The 12752-nt window shown below is 41.6% G+C and overlaps 1 protein-coding gene across 11 annotated transcripts in view; it reads left to right on the top strand.

Moving 5' to 3' along the window:
* Positions 1 to 12752, top strand: part of ADGRL3 (adhesion G protein-coupled receptor L3) — a 496471-nt gene that overhangs the window by 225111 nt on the left and 258608 nt on the right. For all 11 annotated transcript variants that reach the window (XM_077782989.1, XM_077782978.1, XM_077782980.1 and 8 more), the window contains 2 exons: positions 1734 to 1754; positions 2473 to 2686. In XM_077782989.1, the coding sequence (XP_077639115.1) occupies positions 1734 to 1754; positions 2473 to 2686 (235 nt within the window). The remainder of the gene's footprint in view (positions 1 to 1733; positions 1755 to 2472; positions 2687 to 12752) is intronic.

The raw sequence follows: 12752 nt of genomic DNA, 5'->3' as shown, positions 1-12752 counted from the left end.
TACCAACTCTCTTTGCCCTTTGTATAGCCCATATTAACCTTCCAGAGAAAAATATCCAAGTTGCCAAAGGACTGGGCAAAACCATAGCTCCAAACAGCTAATATTGCCTGTAAACCTCATTTTGTCATTTTTTTGGCAGTTAGCAGGAGTCATCTAAGCACATGGCAGGAGGAGGGAGGGCTCTTGGCCTCAGCATTCTGCCAAAAGCTCCTAGAAATCTTCTGCCTCCCATGTCACCAATCTGCTCAGGTTTAGTATAGAACAGACTTGAGAGGAGAGCTCACCACAGCTATTTTCCAAAATCAGAATCCTGGCATCAAAAGTTTTTTGGTCAGCACTGGCTTTCTGCCATAGAGCCCAGTGTTTGACAGAGCAGAACCTGCTGCAGGCTTCTGTGGACACATCCCTGTAAGCAAACGTAATACCTCTTGAAGTTGTTTTTAGGACAGGCTAAAATTGCTGAGCTCTGCTGACTCTGCTTTTCTGGCTGGCTTCTCTTCTATCAGATGTTGTCTCTATCACTGTCCCATCCTTCTCCACTCAGCTCCACCTGACTAGTGATATCAAGCCAAAGGTAAGAATGAGGCAGTGCACCTTAGAGGTTCACGCTTGTCCTCCTCATTTTCCTCCTCTTGTAACAGGATAAGCTGGTGGCAGTGAGAATTTATTGCATCACACAAATCTATGGTGCAATGTGAGCCCAGGGCAAAACCATTTCTCTGATCTCAGGGAAGGAGGACATCTCAAGTTATCCAAACCCTAAAGCTGTGCTAATTGTGCAAGCTATTATTCAAGAATAAGCTCACATCTGTCTTGGGAGTTTGGCAATTAGACCACAACTCTGACACACCAGGGAGGGTCTGATATCAAAGTAATCCCTGCAGATTTATAGAAATTGGAATCTGAGAATCTGTCCAGTGATACATAAATGAGGCAACTGACAATAATGGAAGGATTCATGGAAGGTTGTCAAAAAGGACAAAGGTAATGTGTTGGATTGCAGACAGGGCAGCCTTGATATAGTGAAATGGTATTCTGAGAAACATCAGTATAATCTTATTTTCCATAAGCAAACTTACTGTGCATATACCATGGGGAAGTTTTATGGAACAAACAAGCAGAACGTTGGATGGGATTTTTGGTTTAGAGGGAGGGTATTTTGGTGTTTTTATAATTTGGCCAGGAGGAAAGGGAGCTGTTGAAAGATGCCTGGTATGAGATGGGCTATGGATCTGCTGGAGGCTTAAACCTCTCACCATCACATACAGACAGGCTTGGGTTGTATGCTGAGTGTTCTGGTTGGAAGTGTGCAAATGTAGCTGGGAGGGCACATCATCCCTATATCTGGAAACCTTTGTGGTTCCTTTCATTCTTGTGGAATAAAGGAGAAATGGAGTTGGTTTTATTTCAGCTTGTGACTGGTGTGCCAGGCTGGGAAACAAGTATTTGGTTCCTAGCATCACAATGGATTTCCCATGAGATCATCTGGAAGCTGCAAAACCCTTCTGTGGCTGAATTGAGAAAGACAATGCCGTAGCTACTTCATAGGGATATTTGGGGATTAATAGATTCACGTTTGTCAAGCTGTTTAAGATGTTTGGATCAAAGAGACAGTAAAGATGGGAAATACAATTGCTTGTTGTCAAGTGGCATTGTTTACTAATACTTTAGGGCTTTTTTTTCAAGGCATCTCAAAGTGTGTTTTTTTTTTTTTTTTCTTTTGCAAACTGTAGCCTGGATTTCTTTTAAAACAGGTAAGATTTCTGAGAGCTCTTTAATTTCACAAGTATTTGCCAACTATTTCACCATCTAAGCAGATCCAATGCAAAGCTTAGACTGAACTTAAATCATCTGGTGTCCCATAAATTGGCCTTTCCAAGTATCACTGTAGGGCCCAAACTTTGGGATTGGTGCCAGAACCTGCAGGCCACCCCCAGGCATGCTACAGGCTACAGCAAAAGCCATTAGGATGACTTTTTTCTAAGGGCTTGGAAAAGACCAGGAGCAATACAGATGTTATTACATCTGCTGTAGGACAGGTGCAATCTTGCTGAGCAGGTGGGTTCCTGGTTCTTGGATTGCTTGTTGTCATAAAATTTTCTTTGCTTGTTCAAGTACAATGCAGGACTGTAACTTTATATATCAAAGCCGAATAGTTTTTCACCTGGTAAGTAGAAATAATAACGATGCCATAGTTGCTATTTACCTGTTTCAATAAGGGATTTCTAAATCCCTGTCTAAAGGAATCTTTAGTTTGTGAGAAAATATAGTCACTGAGCGGAGAAGTGATTTCTCTGGGCAGCCAGCAAGCCAGCAACCAGACCCCGTTTCTGCAGATCTTATCTGAATGGTACTGAAACTATCTCAGCAGAGCATATGGGTAAAGCCTGCTGCTGAACGTGATTCCGCTTTTAATTTTAGCCTCGGTGTGGAAAGCCAGTGTTGACTGTGTTTCTGTGTTAATCCTTGCAGCTTTCAGCCGTGCCCCAGTGCCCATGGCTGTGGTCCGAAGGGAGCTGTCCTGCGAGAGTTACCCCATCGAGCTGCGCTGCCCGGGAACAGATGTTATCATGATCGAAAGTGCCAACTACGGCAGGACTGATGATAAAATCTGTGACTCTGATCCTGCTCAGATGGAGAATATCCGCTGTTATCTGCCAGATGCCTATAAGATTATGACTCAAAGGTATAGTACTTAATATTCTTTGTTTGCTGACTGCCGAATTTTTAATCGGGAGTGTACACACTAGTTGTGTGTGTGTGTTTGCATGAGAAAATGCAAGTGCTTAGTCTGGATGTATGTGCACAGAATTACAGATATCATTGCTAAACTGTGGGTTTAACTGAGTTGGTTTAGCATCACGCAATATAAATAACATTTCCTGTAAGTACTGCTTATCAGTCATCTTGATTCTCCCTGCGTCCCAGTTTTCTCTCTGAAATACCTCAATATCAAGGCTCTTAATGAATGTAGAAGTGAAATCTTTCTCAATATGCATATTCACTAGTTCTTGTGCTGTGTTCAAACAGAAGGCCAGTAATCTCCTTGAAACAATCAATATTTTGTGTTCAGAATAGCATTTACAGTTTTCAAAACGCAAAGAGGCATCTGCATCCTTCCTTGTGTTGCCAGACTTAGTTTTAGGGAAGATCTGAATTTCTAGTCAAGCATTGGTATTCTCATTGATGAATTGCTAAATTTCTCAGTAAGAACTGTAGCTGTGACTGCTGCATTTGGAAATGGTAACTGAGATACAGTCAGAAATATAGACAGACTCCCGTCTTGCTTGCAGAGGTAGGGCTTAACAATTTATTCCAATATAGAGGTATGTTGGTTATGAAAAGCCTTTTAAATGTTGCTGAATTTTTAAGGATATTTTCTGGCACAAATGGTGTTGTGGGAAGGATTCATAAGTCACAGCTCTTGACATGTAATTGAATTCAGTAATACATTCCTAATGCATGAAAAAATATTTAGTGCATTTGACTGTTAATTAGTAATAAAGATTAGTATTCCAAGGTATTAATAATGACATTGGCATAGGCAAAGTGTTGCTAATTGATGTCATGACAACATGTGTTTGGGTCCTAACAGTGACCTCATGGCTTAAAGCAGTGCAGAGTTTTAATGGAGCATCTTGCTGTTGTTTGCTGTGAAATGCTTTGCACTAAAATGGGCTGGTGTGAGCAACATGAGTTGCAGCTGTTTTTCACATGCTAACTGCTATTTTTGACTTTAGAAACTGCTCCATGTTGAGTATTTAGGTCTCAAAATGTTGAGAAGTCTCATGACAAATGTCTGCACTGCTGCATGTGGCTCCTCTAAGACCATTCTTTAAGTTGGACCTTCTTTGTTAGCTGGTTGAATTCTTGTTTATTGGGTTGTGTCAGCTGCATTTTTGAGAGAAGTGGGAAGGGTAACAACGTGCCATCAGCCATTCCCTTGGATTCTGTGTGGTTTTAGTGGAATTACTATAATTCTCCTGTTCAGGTTGTTAGTGGCTTCAAGCAGAAAACCTTAATCCTCTGCATATTGGCAGAATAAAGCCGTGTCATCCCCTTTGTGGCCCATTACAGAGTCCAAAGTATTAATATTTTTATATATCTATATTTATTAGTGTCCTCTAGGCTGCAGCTCCCCAGCCAAATGCAGAGCTCTGCAACCTTCTGGTCAGTCCCTACTTACAGCAAGTCTGCAATAAATATTGGCCCTTGGGTCAGGGAGGGCACACAATTGTCTTCTGTGCCCGTAGCACTGCAACAAAAATTTCTGGTGATTACTCACCTCCAGGTATCATCAGTGCAGGCTCAATGGCTTAGCAGAGAGTGAGCAGGGAAGCTCATCTCTGTGGCAAAATATCTCTGTTCTTCCATTTGAGCAGCAGAAAATGGTGCTGAAGAGGATGGGCACTGAAGGTGGGAAAAGATGTGCGGTCCCATTATTGTCTTGAAAATAAATATAAGCCTGATGTTAAAAGACATGTAAAAATGGAGAAAATATTATACTTTGCATTTTTGTCAGTCTTGTGGGGTTTTTTTTTTATGTTTCCATTAATTCAGAGAGTTGAAACAATTTAAAAATAAAGCCATTAAAATGAAATATGTTCTTAAGATGCAAACCAGTCTGTCAGCTCACAGCTCTGAGTACACTTTACAGCTGAGCCTCTGAAAAAAAATAGTTTAAAAGGAAAATTGTGACAGCCTAGTAGTTGTGGCACTAACTATGGCATTTTCTTCTGAAAATGTCTATCTTCAAAATTAATCAATCTAGCAGTATTTGGGTGGGTTTGCAGATGAATGCAGGCTCTAACACAGTGAGCTTGTCTCTTTGCTAATGCTGCAGGGTGGGAGAGCAGCTGCTGGAAACTGAAGATTGTTATGACAGTGAAACCTGCATGGTAATTGGAGGTGCCTGTGTATGGAAAGAAAAGTTGCATGTACAGTTTGTGCTTATTGTGCATTTATTAATTATTGCATTCATAAATACACAGTCCCCTTGTAGACTCTATAGGAAGTTGTCTCACTACTGGCAAATTTTAATCAACAACACTGCATGGCCAACTCAAGACTCATTCTGGTGTGGCTGTGGGGAAGGAGAGAGGGAAAGATGGGAAAGGAGTGTGTGAGCCAGAGGTGGTGCTGGTGTGTGAGCTGAGGCTGTGAGTGAGCAGATTTATGGTAGATATTAGTGATTGCTCCCCCAGCCCACCCCTACCAAAGAAAACCTGGAAAAAAAAAAAAAAAAGAAAACAACCCAAAATCCCAACAGCCTGAGCTAACATGTTCCTTTCTTCTGCATGCTTATATAAATTAATTTTTGCAGATGACTACATGAGGTTATTTTGAAAGGGAAAGGCATAAATCTTACCGTGTGTTTGTGGAGCCCCCTAAGCAGAGGGAACACAAGGAGTTCTTGCTGCAAGTATTGCCCTGAAACTCTACAGTCTTGGAAGTATTGCTTGAAGTAAAGGACATTTAAACAGCTTGTAGGGAGCTATTTTATAGGACATTAAATCTCTGAGACCTGCTTTAGGTTTTTCTTTTTTATATATTTTTCTTAATTTTGCCAGCTCCTCCTTCAACCATCTGAGCAGCTGTTGTCCATAACAGCTCAGAAAGTGTGCTTTATGAACGTAAGTTTTTCTGATGTGATTAGAAAAAAATGTATTTTGTAGCATGTTTTCTTTGGAGAAGCATCTTTGCAAGGCCTGTAACAATTAATTAAATTTTAACCATGCCCATTGTAAATTGCATGCACTGTACCATGGGAGACTTTGCTATGGCCTCCCTTGAGCAACTGTGCCACAAAATTAACATACCATCCATTCCAACAGTCAGGGTTCTCTGTGAGCAACAGGGAAAAGTGGCCTCCTATTCCTCTTAAGAGTTGCCTTTGTTTTTATAGTGTTAGCACAGTTTAGTGTATTAAAAATACCCTAAAGGAAAAAGGGAAACAATAGCTTTTGGTGTGTTCTCTTGAATTTCCTGTTGATGCTTCCCACCAAGGAAGCATCCTTGGTTGCAAGGAAGGGATGGAAGAAGAGGGGATCAAGTTTTTGCATGTATGTTCACAGAACTTGGTGCTGTCAGTACCACCTTTGCATTTAACTTTGACATTTGGAGCATTCTTTTCCATAGACTTGAACCTCAAATGTTGAAAAGGATGGACAGGAGAGGAAAGTCCAAGTAGGAACAGTAGGAAGTGTCTGACATGTAGGTACACATACTTAGAGCACTTTGATTTTTTTGCCCTAAAGGCAAGAGCAAGGATTTCCTTTTGCTTTTTGGATCCTTGTCTACCCCAACCATTGTCTGCTACTCTTAATCTGGAGGAGGGAAAGGAGGAATGGAATAACGAGGCAAAATGACAAAACCAGAAGGCAGAGCAGAAGAGACAGGAGAAATGTTCACAGGTCTCAGCAATTTTTCTGAAGATCAAAGCAAGATTCTTTCTGCTCTAGAAGATGTGGAAGGCTCTTGCTGGGAAACTCTCATCTCTCTCAACAACCAGAGAGTTCAGTTTGCAAAGTAGGCAGTGTTTGACTTTTGCCACAGCAGAGCCATGCAGAGCTCTTGTATACTGCTCTTACCACTTCTGGTTTGGGGATGAGGGCTGCTGAAAGCTGCTCAACTATCTCCTCGATTTTCCCCTGAAGGGAGGTACAGCTGGGAGGTACTAAATGTCCTGCTGGGCCTGCAGTAGCTTAGCTGAGCTAATTTCCTTTAGGTTTGAGTCTATTCTGCATGGTTTGTCCCTGTGGTTTCAATGTTGACATCATTGATGAAGATTGCAGGTCAAGACTTAAAGGAAAAAAAAATAGAAAAAGTGCAAGACTGAAGGAATGTAAGACTGTGGTCAGCTGCTCTTAGATTTCCCTTTAGTTTCATCAGAGGGCCTAATCTTTTTATGTGAGAAGGGGTACTCACAATTCTCTTGGTAGTTGGAGGGACGGTAGCAGGCACTTTGCACAGCATAGGGGAGAATAAGTAAAATGAATGAAGCAGCTTGCATTACACTGCAAAGATTTTTCATCTCCTGAAGGGCTGTTTTGCTAATGTTTTTGGTTGATGACCTGAAAAATGCCGGAGTCTGAAATGAGTGCCATTATTATTGTAATAATATTGCATTTCATGGCGTGCTGTTATTGATGTTATCATCTCCTGTGATTTTCACGACACTTCTCAAATGTCAGTGATCTGCACTTGCAATGGGAAATAAAGAGGCAGGATTACCTGTATTTTATAGATAGGGTCATTCATGAAATGGCTGCTGGTTTTGAACAGACTAGATTTGGGATATTCTTGTAGAGTCATGTATATTAAGTAGCTTGTTGTAGTGTATGTGTGAAGGTGCAGAGGACAGGAGAGCTGCAGACCTGGAGGCTCTGTACTGACAAGGCCATCAGCAGGATTCAAGGGGATGGCTTCAGCTGAACTGCAGCACACTTGTGTCAGGCTCTACAAAATTAATGGCATATTTCTTAGAAAACAGTCCCCTGCTTCGATGCTGTCATCACCTCTGACTCAGATACTGAATGCCCTATTTGGTAGGAACCCCCCACAACCCTCCTTTGCATCCTGAGCACATTTTGCTAAGACTGCCAAGATACTACTCATTTTTCTAAATTTGTTACCACACAGATGGCATGAGAAGTACATTTCTGAAGGACTGAGATGCTGCAATGGGAAGCTAGGCTTTCTGGGAAGCCTGAGTCTGGCGCTTTGAGATCTCCATGTGAAAAGCATCAATATGGAAAAATACTAATGTTTCAGTTAAACAGTTTTTGTAACCAGTAGAAATCAGTGGAGAACAGTGGAACTCACGTTCCCTGGATTCTGATATTAAAGGTTAGAAAACAAGACTCTCCACTTGGTTAAACTATCTACTTTCTTACAATGTGGAAAGATTTTAAAATTAAGGGAATTCTGTTAACCTCACCTGAACCTTGACCCTGGGACAAAGGTCCGTGCTATATTACTAAGGCAAGGAAAAAATTAAAAATAACCAAACAACAACAGTCCTAGTGGGGTTTCGTGCACTGGGCTGTTGAATCACTCTAAAATAGATTGCTACTTCCCAGTTTACATAGTCTTAATTTATCCTACCTCTTCCTTTCCTTGAAATTATGTTGGAATAAATTCTTAAAGTGATAGTCCCTTGGAATTGCCTTGGTACCCTAGGAAATCAGGGTTTGCCAACCAAACCTCTTGGATAATTGCAGCTGCCATGGTAACAGATGAGGAGGAGGCAGTAGCTTCTGAAGGCAATTAGGTTCCAAACCGTGGAAGGCTCTGTAGATCAAAAATACTGCTTTAGGCCTCCCTGGGTACCAATTGGTAGCTGTGGCCAGCTGTAGAACACCACACTTACAACAAATAAATAAATAAATAGATGGTTGTGTTGTGCTGTGGCTGTCGGATTTGGTTGCTGTTAGCATGCTACTCCAGTGCATTGCCATTTGGGAGAATCCAGACTTGAGCTGAGAAAGTAACTTGCAACCAGCAGCTCCTGTGGCCAAAGGGAAAGGCCTCCTTGATGTGGGCATGCTGGAGGAATTCCTCTTTGCTGTTCTCTAAGTTTCAGTTTTTCCAGCTATTTCATTTTGTTTCTTTCCAGTTCCCCCCTTATCCTGGCCTTAACTGACAAAGAGAAGACACAGGATAATCTCTTGGGTAAATCCTATCTTGAAGTGGCCTCAGAATCTCTGAACACATGATGTACTGAAAACCATGCAGGAAAAATCCAGGTTTATTGTTGCATCCGTTACTTAACTAGTGTGAAAGTGGCCACCTCCAGCCTGTCAGAGGGAAGGAACCAGCCAGCCCTTGGCAGCTTTTCACATGTAGCTTTTGCCAGTGGGAGAAGACCTATGTGAAACATACTCCTGTCACCTATTTTTCTTCTGTGTTTGAGGCTTGTTGAGAGCAGCAGCTCAATTGTTAACGTGGGAGGAAGGGCTGAGAAAGAATGGGTGTGTTGCTGGCAGCAGAGTCCTGGATTCACAAAAGGGGTGCTCAGGGAACGTGATGCTTTAGGCTTTTGGGTGCTTTTCTCTGCTTTGGCTGAAACGGGTTTTTTACCATGTAAGTATTATCCAAAGTGCCCAAAGAGCAAAGTTTAAAGCTAGGCATCTGCATGCTTCCCTCCTGTCCATTACCTAAGCAGCTAAAGTGAAAAACATCAAGGATGCTTTTGCTCAGTCTTCTTGCATCTTCCATCCACTTGAACATGGCAGTCGTGAGGCTGTCACAGGAATTGTCCTTCAGATGCTTGGTCTTCTTGTCATGAGGCTTAAATCTATGCAAAGCATTGCAAGATAGTCTATAAGGTTTGTTCAGGCTAAGTGGACTTATACTGTGGAGTTGCGTTGGCGGGAGCGCGGCATTATACTATCTTAAGATAACAAAGCAAAAATTTATTTTGATTAGAAAGATATTTGCACACTTCTCTGATTGCTTTTCTGGTTAAGAATAATGTCTGAAGGGCTGTGAGGTAAGATGGCTTTGAACTAATGGATCTATATCACTTTCTTTTGCTTCTTTATTTCTTCATGTACAAAAGAGCTCAGTTAGTCTGTGCCTGAGGTCGAAATTGGGTTTATACACAGGGGATTGTCTGTTCTCTAGGACATTTCAAAGCTTTCATTCAGCACACTTTTGACTGCATTGTTTGTGGAATCTTTGGAGCTTGAACTCCATATTCCATTCCAAGATGTGTAAAACCAGCATTGGCTTGTACCACACCCTCTGCGTGTGTGCCTGGGATTTCTGTGCCTCTCTGCAGGGCTGGAAGCACTCCCTGCAGACCTCCCTCACCTTTGCACGCTTGCAATTTGGCACCCACAACATGGCTGTGCATTTTATGTGATCACTCTGCTGATACCAAATGCAAACAGGCAAAAGGTGTCCATTAGACACAAACCATTTGCTTGCTGATATCAAAAATATGGACTGATGTTCTTGGATAATCAGCTCATTGTGGTCCTTAAATTTAGGTGTGAGTTTTGTTACAGGGATAAACTGAAGTTTATTTCAACCTCTTTGGGAAAAAGAGGAAAGGAATGACAGTTACTGGAAATGGTGACCCCAGAACAGGTTTTGCTGCCCACTGTAATTCAGGAGAAGGATATTATCTATCAGTCAGTGGAGTGCATAAGAAATGCCAAGCCACATTTGTGATGTAAAGAAAGGGCAGGATATGGAATTTGATTAGAGCCATCTTCTATGCATTATGTATAAGATCATACATTGGTGTCAGTTCTATTGAGTAGAAGCCTTAATTCAGCTTGAGTCCTGCTGACATCGTAAACTGGGAGACAGGGAGTGGTTTATGGGCAGTAGTGGAGTCTCCAGACTGAATTATGGTCTCAGCATTCAGTCTGTTACCGAGAGTTGCAGTTGGTAGCAGGCAGTATATTACATGCTTTTACCCAGAGTAGGGCTGGTGACAAGGAAGGGAAAAACTTTATCACAGAGACACTGTGAGAAATGGAAGACTGAGTTATGGGCAAGACAACAATAGAGAACAATAAAACTAATGCAAGAGAAGGAAGGAGGATTTTGGGCTGGCTAGAAGGAAAGATGCCAGAATGGGAACAGAGTTTCCCCATGCAGTGACTGGTTTGCCCCTGTATCTGCTGTCCTGCTTCCATACAGGCAGGATGTGGCATCCCATAGTGGGCAGGGACTATTTCTGCCACTCCCATGCCTTTTTTTGTTCTTGATCCCTCATGGTTAGAGATGGCCTTTCACCCCAATGCCCAAGATTTTTGGTATCCTTTCTAGATTTTCCGCAATAATTGTAATTGTGTATTTTTACTGTCTGTATAAATGGTCAAATCCTTTCGGAGTCTCGTTAAGTCCCTGGTCATGGTGACTTATAGGATCTCTAAGTCCAGCAGGATAATAGCTTGTGTCAAAAATTAATGTTAGGTCTTAATTTCTTTGCCATTCTTCCTCATTGTGGAGACAGAGGCATCCAAGCTACCTCTGCCTTTTCTGTTCCTTAGCTTGTATTCATTTGTCATATGGCTTTTAACCTTTCTGTTCTCCAAAGGAGAACGTGATGATCTTTCAAGTATTTCTTCTTGTGGGAGTTGGTATGGATTTTTCTTACAAGTGTGTGAAGGTTCTTGTTGTTCTCCCTGAATACCCTTCATTTTTAAGCAAACACAAAAGGACAGAAGAGAGAGAAAAAAAATTGTGATAAATTTGAGTTTGAGGTCATTTCTTTCTGTAAAGCCTGCTTCTGCTCTTCCTTTTCCCAAGTGGCTTTGAATTACACAGAATATCCCTTTTGACTCTAGTATTACACCCACACAAATACAATTGCATCCTTCCCCAAAAGGCCTGCTCTGCTCCTAATAAATTATTAGTTCTCTTGTTTTGGAACAGATTGTTCCACTTAAATGATTACAGTGGTGCCAGCTAGTAGTGATGAAAAGGGAAAGTCTGGTCCTTGATACTAGCAAATGTGTGGAGTAAAATATCAGTGTCCATTAGGTTGGAGGGAGCAAGGTTAGTTCTGGAAAGAGAATACTATTTGTTACAGGCATCCAGGGTCTTAATCACACATAGTGGAGTACTATAACCTTGTCACAGATGTTGGTGGACTGGAAGTGTGTTCAAATTAGTATCCCAAGTGATTTTCCCATGGGCCATGGAAAATTTCATGTACAAATGCAGATGAGTCATCGTCATCATTGGTATTTCAGGGATCAAAGAAGACATCCTTAAAAAAACTGCCAGTGTCAGAAGTGCACCTTGACACCCTTTTTAATTGTTGGCAAGGTTGCTCACAGCTGAAGATAGGCATCTAATATCCAAGACACCTTAAAAAAATGCTGAACCCCCTTAATGATACATATACATAAAGAATATAGATCACCTTCAATGCAGTGGATTAGTCAGCGCTCTGGAAAATCAATTTTGTTTGATTAGCTGTACTTGTAAGTTAAAGCCAGGCACCAAACAATGCAGGGTAGTGTCTGTTGTGGTGGGCTGCAGTCCAGAGAACACTCTGGTGCCTGTGTAGCCGTGCATGTGGCAAGAACTGTCTGAAGTCAGCATGGAGGTAGAAGCCTTCTGGGAAATCTCTGCACAGAGAAAGGTGTCTCTCCTCATTTTTGTGGCCTGGATGGCATCCAGGTGGTAAAAGCACCCAGTGGTTCAAATCACTGGAAGTCAAGGGCAACTCACCCACCACCTACTTTGCTGCAAACCATATGGATTGGTGAGCCAAGCATCGTAATCACTACTTCCCCCGTGTCTGTTGACTGGGGGGGAAAGCTTTCTATGCCCAGAGGTGTCTGAAGGCATACTGAAGTTGTAAACACGTAAAAACTAAAAGTACTCTATAAAATAGAGTAAAGGGAGAGAAAGAGGATGGAGGTTTTGTTGTATGGCACTTAAAAGGCACTTTGTTGTGTCAGCTAAGAGTCACAGCTGACACAGTGTGCCCCAAAGATGTTTTTTATCAGGAAACTTTGGTTTGGTGTAGAAACCTTCTATACATAAAGTATCCTTCAGAATGACCCATGTATTTGTGCTTGTACTGATAATAGGGGAAATAAATTCTTTTATTCCTTTCTCCATAGCTTAAATTTTAAAGGTTTAAAAGCACTTAAAAGCACCCATTGCAGCCAGGAGCCTGACTCCCACTGAACTGGCATGATTCCTGAGGTCTCAATGTCCAGAAATTTCTTTTCAAAATGGAAATTCACTCTTAAATGGCTCTAGTGCCTTTTAATATT

Source organism: Lonchura striata, chromosome 4 (assembly GCF_046129695.1).
Source record: "Lonchura striata isolate bLonStr1 chromosome 4, bLonStr1.mat, whole genome shotgun sequence".
NCBI classification, from domain to species: Eukaryota; Metazoa; Chordata; class Aves; order Passeriformes; family Estrildidae; genus Lonchura; species Lonchura striata.
Note: the sequence above shows the minus strand (reverse complement) of the source record. Positions and strands in the feature narration are given on the sequence as shown.